Source organism: Sciurus carolinensis, chromosome 16, assembly GCF_902686445.1.
Source record: "Sciurus carolinensis chromosome 16, mSciCar1.2, whole genome shotgun sequence".
In the NCBI taxonomy this organism is placed as follows: Eukaryota; Metazoa; Chordata; class Mammalia; order Rodentia; family Sciuridae; genus Sciurus; species Sciurus carolinensis.
In genome coordinates, this window is record NC_062228.1 from 30,326,670 (window position 1) to 30,349,962 (window position 23,293).

Genomic DNA, 23,293 nt, shown 5'->3' on the forward strand with positions numbered 1-23,293 from the left:
AATAACAAGTATAATCCAGGGCCACGGCACTATGAATGAACACTGAAGAAAGACCTAGTATTTTACTGTGGAAACAGAGCCAATAAGATTTGGTATTGACTAGCTGACAAAATATGAAGGAAGATAAATGTACAGTGAGTTTTCCCCTTTATTATACTTGTACTGACTATGTACAACAAGATAATGGCAATTCAACTAGCTATCTTACCTGCACTGTTTTGAATATGTGAAGAAAGTAAATAAGAGTATATATATACAGCTCATGCTGGAACCAGAATATACAAAAAGATATTCTGAAACAAAATTAAGGAACCAACCAAAGCTAAACTCTCTTCCTCTTGCCACTTTCATTGTTTATTTCTTCCCTCTGACACTTATTTTTCCTTATTCTGGTTTCACAACTAAAAAATCTCAGAGGTCACATCTACTGTCATATCCCACGTGATCTTGATCTCCCTTTTCTACAGCTTTCAAAAGTCATTTCACATCAGGTGTGGTTGCACATGCCTGTAATCCCAATGATTTGGGAAGATCACAAATTCTAGGCCAGCCACAGCAGCCCTAAGCAAATGTTCAACACTGTTTCAAAATAAAAAGGACTGGGGATGTAGCTCAGTAGTAAAGCCCCCCTGTGTTCAATTCTCAGTATGGGGCGAGGCTGTCATTTCACTTTCCTTTCTAAACCCACTATAATCTGAACTCTTGAAGCTACTTTTCATATTGATAGTTTCCATGTATTCATTGTTTACTATGAGTCAGCATCTGTGCTGACTTTACCTGTTTTCCTTCAACTGATGTTCATATAACTTGGAGAGGCAAGTATAATTTTATAGAGACAGGAAATCGAGACTTCAAGAAATTCAATAACTTGCTTAAAAGTCACACAGAGTATGAAAAAACACAGATATTACATATACCTCACTCCAAAGCCTAAATTCCCAATATGTACAGCCATAGATAACCTTTAAAATGTCAAATCCAATAGAAAATGTTAAAGTCCTACGTACCAATGTTTAATCACCATTTTCTTTTTTGTTCCCTTGGCTACGTGATGCAATAGTCAACTTCCTCTCACTATACTTTGGTTCCACTTCCTCTATCCATTCCTTGAATGTTGATTTTCAGCAGGAGTCAGTTCTTTTGGTGGGTGGGGGGTGGGGCAGGGATGGTACTGGTGATTGAACCTTGGGGTACTTTACCATTGAGCTGCATCCCCAGTCCTTTCTATCTATTTATTTCTAAATTTTGAGACAGGGTTTTGCTAAGTCACTTAGGGCCTCACTAAGCTGCTGAGGATGGCCTTGAACTTGTGATCCTTCTGTCTCACCCTCTTGAGTTGCCAGAACTGCAGGTGTGTACCACCATGCCTGGGCAGAATTCAGCGATCTTTTCTGCCAGCCCCTCAAACTTCGGTGTTCGTCAAACATCTGTCTTCAGACTTCTTACCTCTCTACATACAGTAAATGGAAGATTTAATTTATTCTACAGTCATGCACCACACAACATCTCAGTCAATGATGTACCAAAATATTGTAGAGCAGAAAAATTCCTATCACCTAATGACCTCTCAGCTGGTCTTAGTGCAATGCATTGTTCAACGTGTTTGTGATGATGCTGGTATAAATAAACCTATTGTGCAGCTAGTCACCTATATTACAATCATAAGAATAAAATGTGACTCACAGCACAGGTTTATTTACAATGCACGTGACTGGCAGCTCATGTAATTCATAATACTTGATAAGAAATGACTATGATACTGATTTTTGTAATTATACATTTTAACATTTTAAATTCTTTATATTCTTACTTACTTAAAAAAACACATTTAATGGGATTGGGGTTGTGGCTCAGTGATAGAGTGCTTGCCAGGCCTGTGTGAGGCACTGGGTTCAATTCTCAGCACCACATATAAATAATAAATAAAATAAATGTCCATCAACAACTAAAAAAATATTTAAAAATATAAAAAACAAAAACAAAAAACACATTAACTATAAAACATTATGCTGTATTACCCCGCCAGCAGCCCCATACATTTTGTATATACAGTCTCTTAAATACCACGTTGAGTGACTGACCTTATCTCTAGGATTGTACTAAGTATACTCTGTGATGTTAACACAAGGTCAAAATCACCCCAAGGGACTGGGGGTATAGCTTAGTGTTAAAGTGCATGCTTAGCGTTCTCAGAGCCCTAGGATTAATCCTCAGCACCAAAGGAGGGGGGGAATCACCTAATAAAACATTTCGTAGAATGTGTCCCCATCATTTACTAGACACATACTATTCTTTACTGCTACCTAGAAGATGAAGATTCTCATATTCGCTTTATACTTTTCTCCCAACCTTCAGACTCACAAAAGCAGACTCATATGAATATCTCACGGGTATAATCACAATATCAAAATGACTACAAATCTAATCCTTCCTTTTTCATAAATTTAAGAGTGTTTAACAGTCTACTATGATTAATATTAAACCATGATATAAATTCAGAAGGTGCATATATCGAAGATCATTAACTTTTCTCAAAAGAAAATATGTATGTAACAAACTTCCATATTAAGAAACAAGAAATTTGTTTTCCAAAAACCCCTTTATGCCTCTTCATCCACTAATAACCTTCTCCTAAGGATATCCATTATTTTCCTTGTGATTATTTGATAAAGCCGCAGGTATTTATACAGATGATTGTCAATGGCAAGCTCAGTAAGTAAAATTGGGCAGTAGAAATATTTATCTGATGCACTTTCCCACTTGCTATCCACTGCCAACATTTATGGATATCTTCACTAGTTTCTACATTAGAACCCTAGTTAAATGAGAGTTCTATTCTTAAGAATTTCCTATGAAATGAAAATTAAGGTCGATTAATATACTTTAATATACTGCTTTGAAAGGCATTTTCTTCATGATTAGTTAGCTAAATGAATTATGTAAAACGAATGTTCTGATATAATATTTATGTGGCTCCCTTAAAGACTCAAATCCTATTAAATAAAAACTTCAACAAGATGGGTGCAGTGGTACATGCCTGTAATTCCAGTGATTCAGGAGACTGAGGCAAGAAGATCCCAAGTTCAAGGCTAGCCTGGGAAATTTTAGCAAGACCTTGTCTCAAAATGAAAAATAAAAGGGGGTAGGAATGTAGCTCAGTGTTACTCACCCCTGAGTTCAATCCCTAGCACAAGGGTGGGGGTGGCACGGCACAACAAAATAAGACACAGTCACATATTTTTTATAATTTATAAATGACTATGAAGTGGTTATACTATTTCTTTCCAGTAGTACAAGAGGATTAAAAAAAAGATTTTTTACCAGGCATGGTAGTGCACGCCTATAATCCCAGTGACTCAGGAGGCTGAGGCAGGAGAATCACAAGATTGTGGTCAGCTTTAGCAATTTAGTGAGATCCTGCCTCAAAATTTAAAAAAATAAATAAATAAAAAAATAAAAGGACTAGGTAGGCTAATTTTGGATTCAACTTCTTCTAGTACTGGGGGGTGGGGGATTTCTCAAAGTACTAAGCTGTTTCAACATTATTTAAAAATTTTTTTTCCTTCCTTTTGTGTGTACTGGTGATTGAATTCAGGGGCCCTCTACCACTGAGCCACAAACCCAGTTCTTTTTATTTATTGATTTACTTTGAGACAGAGTCTTGCTAAATTGCTTAGGGCCCCACTAAATTGCTGAGGCTAGTCTCAAATTTGTGATCCTTCTGCCTCAGCCTCCTGAGTCACTGGGATTACAGGCATGTACTACGAACCCCTAGTTTATTTAAGGATTTTAAAACCAGGGCTACCTACATAAAACATCAATTAGAAACTGACATCCTATCAGTTTATTGTGTGTTCTAAAGTAGTACCTAGATTGATATCAGATTGGTAGTTCCTAAATGTATGGGGTAGGTTTCATTAGAAAGCTGTTTGTGGGCTGGGGAGATAGCTCAGTTGGTAGAGTGCTTGCCTTGCATGCACAAGGCCCTGGGTTCAATCTCCAGCACCGCAAAAAAAAAAAAAAAAAAAAAAGAAAGCTGCCTGTTTACTGGGCATGGTGGCACACACCTATAATCCCAGCTACTTTGGGTGCTGAGGCAGAAAGACTGTAGGTTTGAGGCCAAACAGCAAATTATTAAGACCCTGTCTTAAAATTTAAAGGTAACTAGGGAAGTACCTCAGTGGTAGACCACTTCCTTAGCACATGTAAAGTCCTAGGTTCAATGCTCAGTACTGCAAAATTTAAATAAAGAAATTTGCCTGTTTAAAGTACAGATTCCAAGCTGGGCACAGTGGTGCATGCCTGTAATCCCAGGGTCCAGGGAGGCTGGAACAGGAGGAGGGTGTCATAAGTTCAAAACCAGTCTCAGCAATTTAACCCCCCAGCAGTTTAGAAGACTCCATCACAAAATAAAAAATAAAAAGGACTGGGAGTATAGCTCAGTGATAAAAGTATCCCTGGGTTCAATCCCCAGTTGGATCAAAACAAAACAAAGCAAAACAGATTCCTCAGGAGGAAATGTCAAATTAAGAGATGTTCTACAAAAGCTAGCCGATATGCTTCAAAAGTGAAAACCCAGGGCTGGGGATGTAGCTCAACGGTAAAGTGCTTGCCTCACAGGTTTAAGGCCTTGGGTTCAATTCCCAGTAGTAACCATCGAAAAGAAAAGAAAAAAAAAAAGTAAACACTCATAAAAGACAGGGCTGGGGTTGCAGCTCAATGGTAGAGCGCTTGTCTAGCATGTATAAAGCATTGGGTTTGACTCTCAGCACCACATGTAAATAAAGAAATTAAGTAAAGGTGCAAGAACAAATTTAATTTTTTTTTTCTAATTTAAAAAAAGGAAGAGGAATTATTGAGGAATTGTTGCCAATTAAGAGGAGTTTAAGGAGACCTGAAAACAAAATGAAATGTGGGATACTGAATTGGATTCTGGCCAAATAAGAAATCAAAAACAACCAAAAAGGAACAACTAACAATATCGGCATGAAAGATTAGTTAATAGAATTAGTAACAGAATTGTAAAAAATGTTTATTTCCTGGCTTTGGAATTATGGTATGGTTACATAAAATGTTAACATTTGGAAACTGGGAGTAAAACCTAAGGGAACTCTGACCTGCTTTTGCAAGTCTAAAATTATTTCAAAATAAAATATAAAAAAGAGCCTCTCAGCGGCCTTGCTTCCTGACCCACAGCCTCCTCCGAAGTGCCATGGCTCCTAGGAAGGGTGGCAGTTGGGTGAACAAGACCAACTCCATATGGAGCTGAAAGCTCACTTCCTTAAGGACTTCGACCGTGAAGTGCAAGTACTTATCAAGCAAATTGAATCAGACAGGCAGAACCTTCGCAAGGAGGTGGATAACCTGTACAACATCGAGATCCTATGGCTCCCCAAGGCTCTGTGTGAGATGAACTGGCTTGACTACTTTGCTCTTAGAGGAAACAAATAGGCCCTGGAAGAGGCAGCAACAGCTGATGTGGATATCACAGAAATAAACAAACTACCTGCAGAAGCTATCCAGACTCCCCTGAAATCTGCAAAAACACGAAAGGTAATACAAGTGGATGAAATGATAGTGGAAGAAGAGGAGGAGGAAAACATAAGAATCTTCAAACTACAAGAGTCAAAAGGTGTCCTACATCCAAGAAGAGAACCCAGTCTATGCAAGGAAAAGGCAAAAGCAAAAGGTCAAGCCATGACAGCACTGTGACCCCAGCTGTGGGCCGATTAGAGCTGTTTATGGTGAAACCAACTCCAGGCCTGACACCCAGGTTTGACTCCAGGGTCTTCAAGACCCCAGGCCTGTGCACTCCAACAGCCAGAGAGCATCAACATCTCTGCCAACGGCAGCCCTCTTGCTGACAGCAAAGAGATCTTACTGACTGTGCCAGTGGGCAGCGGAGCGAGCATGCCATTATTGGACAGTGACTTGCTAAGGATTGATATTGCACAGATGAATCCAGAGCCTTTAGGGAACATTAAGAAACTCTCGAGTCATCTCACCCAAATCTGCAGCAGCATACAGACCCCCAAGTGAGAAGACGGCAGGACAATACAGGTTGTAGCAGTGACCTCGGTAGCAGAACGTGCACGTGTCTCCTCCAGTTCCCCCAACTGTCTCCTGCCCTTTCAATGCTGGGTACTAAGTGGGGCCTTGGAATCTTTCATCTGCTATGCCCAGTAGTTCTTGTCAAGTTGACATGAGTTTTGAGTTTATCAAAAAGACCAAAAACTGGTTTGGAGGCAGCTTCCATGTCTTGCACCTCTACCTCTCTACTTAGTGGGAATCTGGAGAAGGATTTAGTCTAGGAATTTAAGTGACTGCCTGCAGAGTAACTGTCTCTAAGCTACATGTGGTCCAGCAGTCCCTACCGGGTCTTTAGACTCTGCAGACAGCACTTCTCTTAATAGGATCACTGGGGTGGCAAAGGGTGCCTTAGCTGGTGATGTCATTACATGCTTAGCCTGTACAGGTGCTTTGGCTGATGATGTCATTTCGTGTTTAGCCTATGCCTGGGTCATAGAATAGTTGTGTAGAGTCAACAGTGATATCCTTATGCTCTGATCAGCCTCTATACCCCAAAGGGCTATGTACTATGTTCCAGGAATTTGGGGAACAAGAGTATTCACCTCCTGACTTTCAGGCACGCAGCTTTCTCTTGTATGGCTCTTTAGTTATATTTTGTATTATTAACTCAGTCCTATACAGACTGAATTGTTTCAAGTTGTTTTATTCTCCTTTTCATGAGACTTTTGTACATATTGTTTCCCTACCTGCTTTCAATAAATTTTGGTTTTGTTTTTTAATCAATAAAAAATAAAAAAATAAAAAATTAAAAAAATAAAAAAGAACCCATCAGATGTGCAAGTCCCAACTCCAGGATTCTTATTTAGTAAGTGGGATCCCAATATGACTTTTAAAATATTCCCCCAAGAGATTCTGAGGCTCTACTGGGTCGGAGAACCACTGACACATGCGCAACTATTGTAGAAAATGCTAGAAACAAATATTCAGGATAATAAAACTATTTTATATTTATAGAACACTTAAAATTTTGATGTGCCTTTGCCTCCAATATCTCAATTGATGCTGAGAAAAATTCTAAAATTGACAAGGCAGATACTGGTCCTGAAACACAGAGAAAGTTCAGTTCCAAAAGATCAAACAAATTGCCAAAGTCACAAGCCTAGTAAAACAACAATAAAGGTCTCTTTATTTCTTAGATTTCTATTTCTACTTGATTTTAAAATAAAATGCCATATATACTTCAACCAGTCAATAAAGATTTAACACCAATAAACACAGTTTAATGAATAAAGAGAAATCTAAAACTAAATTATCTTTTAGTAAATCATTAACGATGGTTTATCTGACTTTTTTCTTTTTTTCCTCCTGGTATTGGTGATTGAATCCAGGGGCCTTGAACTTGCTAGGCAAGTACTCTACCACTGACTGATATCCACAGCCTGGCTATCTGACTTAGGAGCAACCAGAAATCTCTATTGCCTACACAATAGCCACAATAGCAAAAGACAGTCACAAATATTACCTAAAGAAAATCAGGGGCTGCAGTTGTGGCTCAGTGGCAGAGTACTTTTCTAGCCTGTGTGAGGCACTGGGTTCAATCCTCAGCACCACATAAAAATAAATTAATAAAATAAAGGTCTAAAAAAATTTAAAAAAAGAAAATCAGAAAATTGAAAAGTAATACAAATAATATAATTAAACAAAATACCTAATAGCCACAGAGCACCCCATTCTTCTATCATGGGTTAGTTCCTATATTAATTCTAAAATAAAATTTCATTATAAATGAAAATAAAACTTCACTATAAATAATTCTTCAAATAAAGTGATAATGTGTTATCTAATAAGATATATTCCCAAAGGAAAGTAATAAAGTAATGCAGAATAAATTAGTAACAAAGACTTTATGCAAGTTTTGATTTTAAAAAACATGAACAGAATCTGTTAATCAGTGTTAGCAAACTACAGCAACAGATATTTGGGCAAGTAAAAAAAAAAACTAAATATCAAAACATTGCTTGTTTCTGGCAGAAAAGGGCAATTGAAACTAAGGTATGAATTTGAAATGCTAATTCATTTCGTAGGTATAGGCACTAGAAAACTGCAGTGTTTATACTTGACATGTGTATACTTGATTTTTAGATGCAATTTATGCACTCATCCAAATCCTGCCCACAAGTTATTAGATACTGTGTAACAAGTTGTATTCTCTAAATGTGTCAATCTGTAATTTCCTCCTGTTGATTCTCTCATTGCAATAATTGGACAATGAATCTAAACCAATTACTCCATTTGTTTTAATTAATATACCCAATTCATCATAAGTGAAAAAACAGATAATACTGTTTATATTCACATTATTTTTTTCTTTGCAAGTCAAAAGAAAGGAAGTAAGGTTATTTTAAATGTCAAAGATAAACTTTATTACTTTTAAAAATAAATACATTTAACTCAGAGAAATGCTTCCCATTTAAATTTCAACTCAAGGTCTAAGCGTAAACTCATCTTGCAAAAACAAATACGTTTTAAACTGATTCTTTAATTTAGGTTAAATTGTAATCCTTCAATATGTGAAAGCAACACTGTAAACTTTTGGTAACTTGGATTATTATTTCCTGATTAAAGTTGGACATCATTTTCTTTTTCAAAAGAGTGAATTAAATGATATGTCAATATACATTCTACTATCATGTATAAGCTTTTACAAAGAGCAAATATCCCAGTCACTGGGATTATGGGTGTGTACCACAGAGCCTGGTTGAGATTTTTGAATTTTATTTTTATTTTTTGGTGCTTGGAATCAAACCCTGAGCCTTGTGCGTGTCTGGCAAGCACTCTACCACTGAGCTATATCCCTGATCTCTACTGTAGTCAACTGAACCTTCAAAAAGAAAAAGGAACTGGGTGGCTCACACCTGTAATCCCAGTGAGGAGGATAGCAAATTTGAGGACAGCCACTGCTATTTAGCTAAACACTCCTTCAAAATAAAAAATAAAAATAACTGGGGATGTCTCAGTGATAAAGCACCCCAGGATTTAATCCCCAGTGCTGCAAAACAAACAAAAATCTAGGTATTTCATACTGTAACTAAAAGAAAAGGCTATTTCTAATACTTGATACGTAGTATTTCTGTAATAAATAAAATTATGAACAAAAAAAAAAAAAAAGAAGGGCTGGGAAGATAGCTCAGTTGGTAGAGTGCTTGCCTTGCAAACACAAAGCCCTGGGTTCAATCCCCAGCACCGCAAAAAAAAAAAAAAAAAAGAAAAGGTTAATCATGAAGGACTATAACTAATTAAACTTATATAGCTCTGGGAATATTTATTTATTCATTCATTCATTCATTTATTCATGTATGTGGTGATGATCGAACCCAGTACTAGGCCAACACTCTAACACTGAGCTACCACCCCAGCCCCATGAGAACATTTTTAAATACCAAAAGCATTAGGGTTAGGGTTAGGATTAGTCAGATAATCTAACACAAGGAGGTAAATTCTACATGACAACATGGAATCAATTTAAATGTCACAAATTTTTAAATGCTTCAAATTATGCGAAATTCTACCGAATAATCTAATACTAAACCGAGCCATACAAAAATTTCTACGAAATTCTGTGAGTCTTAGAATAAATTTTATTAATTTATTTTAGAATCTAACTCTAATATTGCTAAACCATTGTTTATGATCCTACGGCTTTATAAATGGATTAGCTTGCCATTTCTGTTTTCAATTCAATCATTTGGTATCATTTAGTATTTAATATTCTTTCCATTCATTTATCCATAAAATTCATTCCATCCATGAAGCATGTACCTATTATAGGAATACCTGCTATTCTACATCTGGTAGCTATTTAAACTTAACTGCCATAATCATGAAAAATGTCAAAGTTTAAAATAAGTTGCTTTCCAGTCCTATCTCACCCTTCATTTTGCTCCTGCCATTTCTATTTCAATTTACACCCTTCCATGTAACCATGGGTAACTCTCTCAAATTTCAGGCACATTTCAAACAAAATTTCCTTACCATCCCAAATGCTACTTTAGTTACCAAGATAAGCAGAAGCATGCTTATGAGAAAATAGCCATTAATGTATCATCTTCCTTAAACAGTAGCAACCAAACTAGGTGTGATGGCCCATACCTGTAAGCCCAGGTAGTTGGGAGGCTGAGGTAGGAGAGCCCAAGTTCAAGACCAGCCTGGGCAACCCTGTCTCAAAATAAAATATAAAAGGACTGGGGATGTATTTCAGAGGAAATGCATCCCGGGGTTCAATCCACAGTACCCCCAAAATAGTCACTACCATTGAGCTGTGGGTATAGCTCAGCGGGAAAGCATTTGCCTAGAATGCATGAGGCCCTGGGTTCCACCTCCAGGACCACAACCACCAAAAACCAAACAAACAAATAAACACAACAACAAAAGTGTAAGAATGGTGGCCCTCCCACCCTCAGCTTCTATTTGATTTAGGTACTTGAGTGTGTGGCTCCTAATCTTGGCTTTTTTCATAAATAAATGTATGTTATTTATGGTCTCAGAAAATATTAACAGCTACTGCTCTATAAGCACCAAGCATGTTCCAGATATTGTTTTATATGCTTTAAATGTTATTAACTCATTTTGTTCTCAAAATAACACTATGAAGCAACTACTGTCATCACTCCCATTTTACAGATTAGAGGTTAAGTGTCTGTCCAGGTTTATACTACTTATAATTAATGAAACTACAAATAGAACAAATGCAACTGGTTTTAGAGCTAATAATTTAACCACATTATGATACTGAATGCCTACCCGAAGTCACAGAACTTATATAAAAATTAAATGAGACTATGAGAGTGCTCTGAAAAGGACACCCTATTCCTTTCATTGAAAAAAAATCTATAAAAGTGACAATGAAAAGATTTCAAGCACACTTGCAAGCAAAGGGAATAATGGCAGTATTGTTTTTCTTCAGATTAATCTTCTCAAGTTACATCAAAACACATCTATGAGTTAAATAAACATGAACTGACTGTAGATCAACCATAAATTATTGTTTACAATTTACTTATATTTTTATTTCATACTGTTAGTGGTTAGTTGCAGCATACACTGCCTTCCAATTATCTGATACCAATAATTTGATATTAGCAGACTAATTCTTCTAAAAATAGAAAAATAAAGTTTTCAAAGATTTCATATATCATAAAATGATGTTAGTTAAAATGATGCAACTGATCTTTAGTTAAATGATGATTCTTTACATAAAAATTAAAAACAGCAAATTCAAAATAATAAATTACAGTTGATTACTGGAAGAAACAGTCATATTTCAATTGACTAATACTGAAACTCTGGGTTCTATATGAATTTCACTTATTCCAATTATATTTGTTCCTCCAACATGATAATAACTTTTGTCCTTAGGTAATAAAGATAATCAAGTTTGTTTTATTCTAAGAGTAGAGGCAAGATTCTAATTTATTTACCTATCTGCAACGTATAAATTTCTCTACCAAAAAGGACTAAGACTGGTCACTATATTCAACAGTATGGTGTTTGCTGAGCATGCACAAGGTTCTAGGTCAGTATTCATCATGTATTTAAACAAAATGGAAAAACAAAAATGTTATTTCTAGTACGATTCTTTTTTTTTTCTGTTTTCTAGAGATTGCCACTACTAAAAACAAAGCACTATGTTGATAAATGTTGCATAAATTGAAATTTATTATGAATAATCTACCTACTACAGGGTTACTACTTCCAACTATATTAAAGTATACTTTTATTTGTAAATTTTCCCTCTGGCATTTTGGTTTTCTTCTTAAACCAGATTTACTTCTGGTATCTTCTGCTTCTGGTTGCTAAAGTTTCCTGTTTCCTCAAACTTAAAGCAAATAATAGTAACTATAACTTCTGAAATTCATCTACTATTCTCTTCTTATATTGCTTTTCAAAGTGCTGTCTTTCTGAACAGGACACTACTTATGGAAGTTAAAACTGGAAAATCTTAATCATATTAACTGTTAGTATTAGGAAATACTAAATATGGGTTTCTAGAATTAAAATAGACATAAGTATGGAAAAATCAGATACTTTCATACTGAAAACTTAAAAAAAATAAATGGGTAGAAATCTAACTTCTGAATTCATTCCATTTTACCTATCTGCAAATAAAATGCTAAATCAGCAACAACTATCACTTATTAATCTATTTTAATGAGACCCCACATTATTTAATGGTTTGGATTGAAGGGCATCACAACCAAACTATAAAATTCATTTTGGTGGCTGCATTTAAAATGGTAAGAATTAATTTGGTTTACAAAATTGTTTTTATTCTAAATATCTACATAAGGATTTAATATTTTCTTATGCAAAAGAAGAACTTGATAACAAGGGAAATCCTTCTTTATTGTGTACCTTTTTTCAAAAAGAAAAAAGAAAAAGAAGAGGAAACTGAGATTAAGCACTTTATACAAAATTGCACATACAGTCTTCAAAAATGACCAAATAGTCCTGCAAAAACAATTCTAAAGCATGTTGGCCTTAGGTTATGCTTATACTTGCTGGTAAAGCATAAAGTCAATAACTCTTCTTATGTTCTAGTTTTTGAAAATGTGTTGAACAGTCAAATAAAAATACATAGGATTAATTTACTCTCCTACCACAATTCTTTGTCCTTTAAATTCTCTTGGAGCATTAATCCTCACCTGGCCTCTTTATTACATAAGGTAAATCAGAGCCTGTATGGGAGTAAATCAGTAAGAGCCAAGAACTAGTTGTTATTGTTGAGTTACATGGTCTTAGTTTTATTGCCATTCCATTTAGTCCAAAGTTGTTGAGTTTGAGAAAATATTGTATTTTGTGTTTCTGGACAGTAGAGTGCAGTGAGGTATTGTAGAATTAAGAGGTAAAGAAATAAAGAATTTCAATGCATGTCTGTAAAGAAAGTGAATTTGGAACTGGAACAGCCATATGGATTTTATTTTTTCCTCTTGTTTCATATTCTTTCACTAATACACAAAAAACTACATTCATAGAACAGTAAAATTTAGTATGTCCTAAAATATTCCCTAGTCCAAAACAATAAGGTACATATGGTATCTAGCAATGTAAAACTCTAAATGTTGGAGTAAACAATGTCATACTCAAAAGGAGAAGGTAAGACGGGCTGCATTTTAACAAAAATTAAAGTAAATTTAATTTAATTAAATAAAAAATGAATTTAATTAATTTAATTAATAACAACTTACCCAATCTTTGTCTTCTCTTTTAACTTAGAACAGGTTTTTATTTTTTTGTTGTCCTTGTCCTTTGGCTTGGATTTTGTCCTTCTACCTTTCTTTTCCTCTTTGCCTTCAACTGAAGCACTAGGAAAGTTTTCAGGGCTCATTACTCGTGGAATATTGCGTTCCCCACGCTCCTTTGCTTTTGCTATGGCCTCTGATATTATACGATTAGCCTTTTCTTGCTTGCTTTCCGATTCCACCTTTTTTCTCTGCTTCTTCTCAGTCATGACCCTCACCTGGGTATTCTGCAACTTAGTATATGTCCCAGAACCATCATTCTTCTTGGAAGATGGAGGCTAGGGAAACCAAAATATTATTTTTATGGAATGCACCAAAGTATATCATAAAAACAACTGACAGAAGTATCTGAAAATTTTAAAGTAAGCTTAAATAGAGAAGTAAAATTACAAGAGCAAATATGCGAGTGCTACAAACAAATTTAAAATTCAGACATTTTGTTTATCTGGAAATTAGTAAAAATATAAACAGCTCAACTGCTGCTTTGAAAATGAAGGTTAAGGAAGGATAAATATAGATTCATTGATATTTTCATAGCATTCTTGGTTCGTTAGTTGATTCAGATTTTTTCCTGTAAATGTAATTGATTCAAATTTTGTCCTGAAATATTCTTTGCATTTGGAATTAAAGTTTTTCCTTTCCACTCCAAAACTCCGAAAATTATTAATAAATTTAAAATAACAATTTTAATTTAGAATCACTACTCCTTATAGTTTATTATGGCTTTTAGAAAAACAAAGCCCCTGCTTTAAAACCAGAATGAGAACCTGAAATCATTTAAATCATTTTAATGCAGCAACACAGTAGTTAGTAAACAGACATTCTCGTACCTAAAATTAGAGAAAGTTTTAGTTTTTCCATTAAAAAGTTAAACATAGAAATTTTCCCCCTTTTTTCTGTATCATAATTATTTTGCTCAAGCAGTATGGGAAAGAAACAAGTTTTATAGTTTTACATTAAGATTATTAATATTTTAGCAATATCACAGGAAGCAGATCAAGAGCATTTTAAAAAGAATTTCCTCTGCAAACACACATTCATTCACATACTTAGATTACAGTTTTGTTATGTTCTTACCCGTAAACATGCCTCTGACTATAGCAAAGAAAAAAAACATCAGGAATTTCCAAACACATTTTCATGCTGATTCCAGTGTGTTTCACCGGTATCTTTTCTATACCTGCCTCATCAAAGGTTTCATAGCAGTGCTGCAGCACTGGGAAAAGAAGGAGGTCTTAGAATCGCTCACTAAAATGCCACCTCAAGGCCTACAGGCTATAACAAATAACCAAGACTCGAGAAAACAGCAACAAGCTCAAGATGGCGATGCAGTACGACTCCCGCAGCAGCAGCCAGTAATAAGGAAGGTTATTCAATCCCATTAGCCTTTTAGCCCAAAGAACCCCTCCTCCTCCCACTCATTCAGGCTTTCACTTACCCTTCCTCTTGGCCTCTTCACTGAAGACATTTTTGGCGTCAGACAAAGGCTTGCCCTCTGCTTTTTCACCACCCCAGGCAGTGCTCAAGAAAAAAGCATTGAAAGAAGATTCCTAAATGGCCTATTTAGCAAGCTGCAACCAAGAGATGCACAACCCTCCACAAATACACATTTTGATTTATCAACACATTTTTGCCTTGGCAAGTTTATATCTACTGTTCATCCTATTTAGGAATGATAAAGACTGTAAGCCCTCCTAAAAAAGCTGAGTTTCCTCAATAGCTGTAAGCAGATAGCCAGATTCCAACAAAGCACAGAAAGAAATGAATGCACAAAGCATCAAAATGCATCAGCATGAATATTAGAGATGTCGTTAAAAATACTGACTCCTTCTGCGGAAGTAGGCCAGCAGATGGTGCTACCAGTTATTATTCCATTAGACTCTGCAATTTAACCCCCAATGGACTGTTCTTCCCTCCGTGTAACATATTAACTCTCTCTCTGCCATTTCCTGCAATAAAGTTCTTTAAAAAAAAAAAAAAAAACTGATTAAAAAAATAATCTGGAAACTACAACTGTGGTGAAATGACTTTATGTGGCTATCAGTATTTTTAAAAATCCAAAACAATTTTCACTGAGAAAAATAATTTTACATGACAGCTTCATAAAAGTGTAAAATTACTTAAAATATTGAAAATAGTTGAAGATGTACAAAGTATTAAGAACAGGATATGCAAATGCACACTTCAGTGATTTCTTAAGAAATTAGATAAAGAATCTTATGATTCTTCTAACAAAAAAATCTGTTATTTTAAAAATAGAGAAATAAAGCTATTTAGCTTTAAATTATAAGAGAGGTCTAAGATTTTGAAATGGACAAATGAGAGATTTACAAAGAATTACTAAATACATTAAATTTTTTTTCATTATCAATCTGGATGAATATTAATTTATTTTCCTAACATAAAAAACTCAAAAAAACCTTTATAACCTTTACGCCTCATATCCTATTTTAACTAACTGTTGAGTTCTTCAGATAAATTTTAGGTTCAATTCTTTGCTAAAAATAAATAGCAAGTCCACTTGAATTTGATCACTGGTACAACTTTTCTGTCTAGAAAAAAATGAGACTATTTTAATAATGCCTCTAATTAGCTAAAACAAAATTTCACTGTTCAAAATTAAAGTTTAATTTTTTCATTATTGCCACATTTTTTCTGTAGGTCTTGGCTAGTCATCTGATATCACTATCAAAGCACACTGTTTTGTTTTTGTTTTGCTTTCTGGGCATCAAAGGTCACAAAACAGAACAACACTATCTGAACAGTGTCCTAGAAAGATCAATCCGGACAGCTTGAGAAAAGATTAAAGGTAAAGGACCATTAAAAGCAAGGAAAGGATCTCACTGACCTAGAGCTCAACCATGAAAACATCATAATAAAGACTGAACACATTCTTAGTACTTACTAAGTGCCAAGCATTATTTTAAGCACTTTACATATATTAACTAATTTACTCCTGAATAATAAGTGGGTAATAATAGAAATGATGGAGAAAATGGGGGTGGGCCCAAATGACAGGGCTTTTTGTCTTTTTGTGGGGGGTGGGGGGGTTATTAGGGATTAAACCCAGGTCTCCCCACATCTAGACAAATGTTCTTGCACTAAACTACATCCTCAGCCCTTTTTATTTTATTTTGCCTAGCCTGGCCTAATTTGAGATCCCGAAGCTTCAGATTCCTGAGTAGCTGGGATTATAGGTCATGCATCATACCCTGTAAGAGATACTCTTATTGAAGCATTACAAAATAGTAGAAGGAACTTAATTACAAAATTGATATTAATTGATATTAATAATAGTAAGAGCATGACAGGGCATGGTAGCACACACCTGTAATCCCAGAGATTTGAGAAGCTAAGGCAGAAGAATCACAAGATTGAGTTCAGCCTGGGCACTCAGCAAGACCCAATACCAAATAAATTTTTAAAGAAAGCTGGTAGGAGTATAGCTCAGTGGTAGCACGTCCCTGGGTTCAATCCCAACTACCTCAATCAATCAAATAATCAATCAATATAAGAACTAAAACTTGCTTTGAATGCCAAGTCCTATTCCTAATACTTCACATATATTGCTTCAATCTTCAAAGCAACTCTATGAAGCTGGCTATGGTGGCACATGCCTGCGATCCCAGCAGCTCAGGAGGCTGAACCAAAAGGATTGCAAGTTCAATGACAGCCTAGGCAACTTAGTGAGACCTGTCTCAAAATAAAAAATAAAAAGGGTTGGGATGTGGCTCAGGGGTTAAACCCCATTGGGTTCAATTTCCAGTACCCCCCCAAAAAAAGGAGAGAGAGAGAGAGAGAGAGAGAGAGAGAGAGAGAGAGAGAGAGAGAGGGAGAGGGAGAGAGACGAAAGAGATAAGGCTAGTTCTTTTCACATTGAATATGAAATGGAGAACTCTAGCAATTGGAAATTTGGGACTAGATCCCCAGATTGGACAGGGCTAAAAAACTAGATGTGGATTCCAGGCCTGGGGATGTGGTTCACAGGTAGAATACCTGCTTAGCAAATCCAAAGCCCTGAATTTAAGCCTTGACACCATGAGGGGGAGGGGCTGAAGATGTAGATTCCCCTGCTCTTCTCTTTCATTACCCTTAACTCACTGACAATCTATTCACAGAACCAAAGAGAACTTCCAAAATATCCCACTTCTCCTATAAAGTTTTTCAATAAATTGCATTACCTGATTCAAAATCCCAATTGCTTAACAATAAATATGACAGTAGACAATAGTGAATTTGTGATCAAATAATTCTCTCGCTACTAGAATACGAAACTTTATTCTCATAGAACATCAAGGTGTTAAGTAACTAAATATCCAGAATATCAATCATTTCCCAATTCACACACAAAACATACTATATGTTAAGGTTCTTGGGTCCTTTTCTCCCATCTAAACAGTATGCAAATTCTGTCAAATCTACATAATTGTATTTTGTTTTGTTTTTCTTTTCTCAGTCCCCACAGCATCTGGTTGTATTAATTATCCACATGTGGTTACCTGGGGAAATGTTCTCACTTGTATAAAATACACACTATAGACTTTAAGGGTAACAGAATGTCAGGTCTGCCACCTACTCTCAAAGGGAATAAATAAAGGAGGGCTGGGGTTGTGGCTCAGTGGTCGAGGTGAGCAGTCTGGCATGCGTGAGGCCCTGGGTTTGATCCTCAGCACCACATAAAAATAAAATAAAGGGGGGCTGGGGAGATAGCTCAGTTGGTAGAGTGCTTGCCTTGTAAGCACAAGGTCCTGGGTTCGATCCTCAGCACCCAAAAAAACAAAAACAAGAAACAATAAATAAATAAATAAAGGTATTATATACACCTACAACTAAAATTTTTTTTAAAAAAATAAGGAGTAAAGGAATTTCTTGGTACTAGCAATTTTTCTGCAAGTTTCTGATAGTTTCAAAATATAAGATATTTTAAAAATTTAAAACAAATCCACAGGCTTTGTTCCCCAAGTATCTGTATGTTAAAACGATTTTTAAAATATAAAAAGGTACATACATTAATATCATATTCAAATACTCACAAAATAAATCATCAGAAAACAGATGTGATACTTTGACAGCAAATAGGAGGAATACATGGAAATGTTGCAGAAACTCAAGAATTTACAGTATGAGTATTTTTTAAATCATGGATCATGACAAAAAAGGGAATTAATGATGTATATTTAGTAGGTCAAGACTAGCACTTCTAAGTGTGAAATAAAATAAAATAGGATGGTACCTAACTAAGCCTTGTGGGTGAATTTCATACCTCTTAGGAAATCAGAATGTTTTCACCATGCGGTATTCCCCTTTTTCTTCATGTGGGGAAGCAGCAGAGATTTAGTCTAGAAATTAGAGGTTTTGAAATCTGAATGGGGATTTGTTCCCTCTTCTTGAAATTTTCCCACCTACTCAATCTCCCACACTGAGGTATTTAGCCATTTTAGTTGCCTACAAATAAGTAAAAATTATTGAATCACTAGTGTGTAGACATGAGTAAAAGTCATAAATTTCCAAATTTAGGAAAAACACACAAGTAATTTTCAACAACATACATATAATAGCACTTTGGCTAAAAATCTTCGAGAGGAAGAGGACTGTCAGTCTTCAGGCTTGGGGGTCTAGGTACATGGAGGTTACAATGGAAGAGAATGTAAGAGACATGTAAGTAAGCCTGGAGTAGAAATGATTTTGACTGCTTAGAGAGACAATGTAGAATAACCAGTAATGAAACTCAAATACACTAAGTGAAAGGGCTAGCATATGAAGAGGGGTTAATGAAGGAAAACAAAAAGAAAATGAAAGAATACTAAGATGAGTCAGGATAGAGTGGTGTCAGGGAATAAACAAAAAATTCAAGTTAAAAGCACTATAATCAAAAAGAAATATCTAGAGGACTGGGGTTGTGGCTCAGTGGTAGAGAGCTTGCCTTGCATGCCTGTGGCACTGGGTTCAACCATCAGCACCACATAAATAAATAAAATAAAGGTATTGTGTCCATCTACAACTAAAAAATTTTTTTAATAATTTAAAAAAGAAATATCTAAGGAAAGTATCTCATAAGAATTTGTTATAGTGATAATTTATAAGGAATCTTTCTCTTGTTTATAGTGAGTTGGTATGCTAGTTCTTAATTTCCTTGTTTAAAAAACAGAAGAACATTAAATATTCACATTAAATCAACCTTCTAAAAATAAATTCATAGTTAATTTTAGTAATATGTATCAAACATAAGCGATTTTTTTTTTTGCTTTTTCTTAACGCATACAACATTTTTCTCCAAGTTACCAAAAAAGACGTTTTTAAAGGGGAAAAATGGATCAAAGAACATATTACAACGTAAAAATTATTTTCTGAGTTATGTCCTTACATTTCAATTCAGTATTTTTGATGAAAATGGAGTGATTATTTCACTTTACTTTTTTTTTTTTTTGCAGCTCTGGGGATTAAACTCAGGAGTGCTCTACTGCTGAGCTACATACCTGGCCCTTTTTTCTTTTTAATTTTAGACAGGGTCTTGTTAAGTTGCCCAGGATGCCTAGAACTTGAGATCCTCCTCAATCCCAGGAATGCAAAATGAATAAACAAAACTTTGTTTTTGTATATAAACTAAAATATTTACAAATGAAGTGATATGATTGAGATCTACAGAGCAGGTGAGAATGATGGAGGGTAATATAAATGAAGTGATGGCCATAAATTGAAAGTTGTTGTACCTGGGTGATGGATACTTCTACTTTTGTGTACGCCTATGTTATTATATAACATAATACATTTTAGAAGTGATATTCTGTAATAACAAGTAGTTTAGCATGATGAGAAAATTAGAATCATGTAGGAAATGATAAGTAATAAGAATTTTAATGAATATGTTAGATTATCAAAAGTGTTATAAGTTATGCTAAAATATCTAAACTTTATATGAAGGATTAGAAGAAAGTGATTATATAGAGACAAGTTAATAGAATTAGATTTTTAGACATTGGTTTGCTTAGCAATTTCAACAATATCACAAAGCTGACAAAAAATGTTCATTTAGCAAAAGCTTATATATGACATAAAAATAAGTAGTATTTAACCTTTTATCTTATAATACAGTAGTTTGTGTCACTTTTTCAATGCTTCCATATTAAGTCAAGTGTATATTTTTAAAACATCAAACTGCAAAACTTTATCAAGTTCACAACTTACAACATTAAAATCATTAAATTCATCAGATTGAAGTTACCCCTAACATTAAAAACTATTCTCAGCATAATGGTGTGATAAAGGCAATGAGCTTTGGAGTCAGCCAGCCCCTGAATTCAAGTTCTAGTTTCATCATTTACTTGGGCCTCAGCTTCTTCAACTACAAAATGGAGATTATAATAGTTATCTACCTTACAGAGCTATTGTGAGACCTAATATATAATGTGGGACACAGAAATACTCTTGCTGTGATATGATATGCTCTTCTTGATATTATCAGAGAGTAAATGATGCCGGTATGTCTTATTCCTGATGCTAACTTTGATCACTTGGTTAAGGTAGTGTCTATCATGATTCTCCACTATAAATGACTCCTTTTGGAATCAAAACACATCGTAGAGTTAATTGAGACTATGCAAATATACTATTTCTCATATGCATGTGCCCAATAATTGTAGCATGCACTGATTTTAATACCTATAATAATTATTGTGGTTTTTGCCTAATGAAAATTTTTCATTTCCATCATTCCTTCTGGATTCAACTGGAACTCTACCATAAATAAGAGCTCTCTCTTTGCCATTTATTTATTCATTCAATTATTTATTTTTACCAGTACAAACTCCTGAATGATTATTTCATTCTATGAGTTATAATCTGATACTATAATTATTTATTTGTTGCTTAAATTACCCCACTTTGGGCCATTTAGAACTCAACTTTAAGTTGCTTACTGTGTTCATTGGACATATCCCTATCGCACTTCAAGTATTTCCTTACTTTCTGGTACTGTATGATATTGTAGAATTGTGGTTAAAATAGTTTAATTGAGTGGCTGAAATGGAGGCCATATTCAGGAGGTTAAAAAGTGAGAAAAAAAATTTAATAAGGAGAAAAAATTGGATATAATAAATGTCAAATGTTCTTCCTAAATAAAAAAATAAAAACTAGTATGATTTTATTTTCCTGGCTAAAGTATAAAACAAAACAAAACAAAACAAAACAAAAAAACAGGCATAGAGTGCTTGGAGATGTGGGAGACGGGGAATGGAGAATGAATAATTTAAGTAGAAAATTTTAAAGTACTTTCCTACAACAATGTTTTAAAAATCACATTGATTAAAAATATAAATATTATATATAAATAATTCTTTGGTAAATAATATAAGCTTTCTATAATATCAATTATAAAATGCTTCTAGTGGGGATGGGAGCCTAGAAGTACTTAAAAAGACTTCAATAAGTTTTAATCACAAACAATTTTTCCTGAAAGTCTGCACAATTTCTGATATATTTTCTTATTTGATTTCATAATATACCTAGGTGACAATTAAAAAAAATAATTATTCCTAAATTTGCAAATGAAAGAATTCAGGCCTGGATAGAATAAATATCTATTGCACTGAATACCTATAGGGTTCAACTCTTCAAAAATCATTTTGCTAACTATTATTATCATTTACCATGATCACATAGATGATGGTTGATCCCAAGCTCAAAAAGCATTAAATATGACAGTCTATTAGGAATCAGTAAACTTTTCAAAGCAGTATGCCAAATTGCAGTTATCCATTCTTCTCCTAAAAGACTGCTATAGTGACAATCTGACAAAACTTCATAGGTGAAATGTACAGCCTTGACAGGTCCCAGTAAAGTAGAAGGGCAACAGGGTAAGTCAATTAGAAAACCAGTTGCTTGATAACACTGACCATCTCTAAATTCTTTTGGCAAACAATGTTTCTAAATGTCTTAAACACAAAGGAAAAAACCTCTTTCCATCTTTAAAAGGAATACTGAGAATTGGTTCCATTAAATAACTTATTTTATGCACTTCATTATGAGAAATCAACATTTTAGAATTCAAAATTCTGATACAATTTAAAAAAAAATTATTTGAACACTCAAGTGATTACTAACATAAATATATGTGATGTTAAGGATTACAATAAGGTAAATTCTAAAAATAAGGCATTTAAATCTGACACACAGTTTTAGGCTAAAAATATATATATATAATATATATATAAAGAATAATGACATACACACACACACACACACACACACACACACACACACAAAGAGTTAGGCCAGGCATGATGGTACATTCCTGTAGCCCCAGCTACTTGGGAGGTTGAGGCAGATCACTTGAGCCCAGGGGTTCAAGGCCAGCTGGGGATTCATAGCAAGATATTATCTCTTAAACAAATTTATTAAAAACATTAGGAGCATTTTAGAAATAGAAATAACAAAATATTGTTAATTACATCATGTTAAAATTTCATCTGGGAGAATACAAAGGAAATGAGAGAAACTACATCTCTGATATTAGTTACGCCACAGAAAAAATTTATTTCTGGAAGTAGTGAGGACCACATGAGAGCCATATGAGAAAGCTATAAATGTCCTTGTCCTTCTGGTGTCCAGAACCATGTTTCCTGGTACTGTAACATAGTATGGTACTGTAAGCATAGTAGTTTGTATATCTCTCACTTTTTTTTTGGTACCAGGGACAGAGCCCAGGCACACTTAAACTCTTGAGTCACATCCCCAATCCTTTATACTTTTAACTTTGAGACAGGGTCTCACAAAGTTTCTTAAGGTCTTGCAAAACTGCAGAGGCTGGCCTGGAACTTGTAATCTTCCGGTCTCAGTCTCCCAAGTCGCTGGAATTACAGGAATGCACCTCCACGCCTGGCAAATATCTCTGTCTTTAAAAGATGGCCCACCTTTTAAAGTTAAGGGAAAAAAATAACTCGGTATTACCTGAAATTACAAAAGGATAG

At 34.7% G+C, this 23,293-nt stretch overlaps 1 protein-coding gene and 1 pseudogene across 12 annotated transcripts in view; one reads left to right on the plus strand and one right to left on the minus strand.

Annotated features, from left to right (window-relative positions):
* Positions 1–23,293, minus strand: part of Chd9 (chromodomain helicase DNA binding protein 9) — a 237,933-nt gene that overhangs the window by 93,626 nt on the left and 121,014 nt on the right. For 8 of the 12 annotated variants that reach the window (XM_047530062.1, XM_047530061.1, XM_047530063.1 and 5 more), the window contains one exon: positions 13,275–13,606. In XM_047530062.1, the coding sequence (XP_047386018.1) occupies positions 13,275–13,606 (332 nt within the window). Of the gene's footprint in view, positions 1–13,274; positions 13,607–14,405; positions 14,629–14,766; positions 15,119–23,293 lie in introns of those variants that run through there. The other 4 variants (XM_047530070.1, XM_047530069.1, XM_047530071.1 and 1 more) reach the window with 3 other exon arrangements.
* LOC124967602 (borealin-like) lies at positions 5,213–6,039 on the plus strand (annotated as a pseudogene).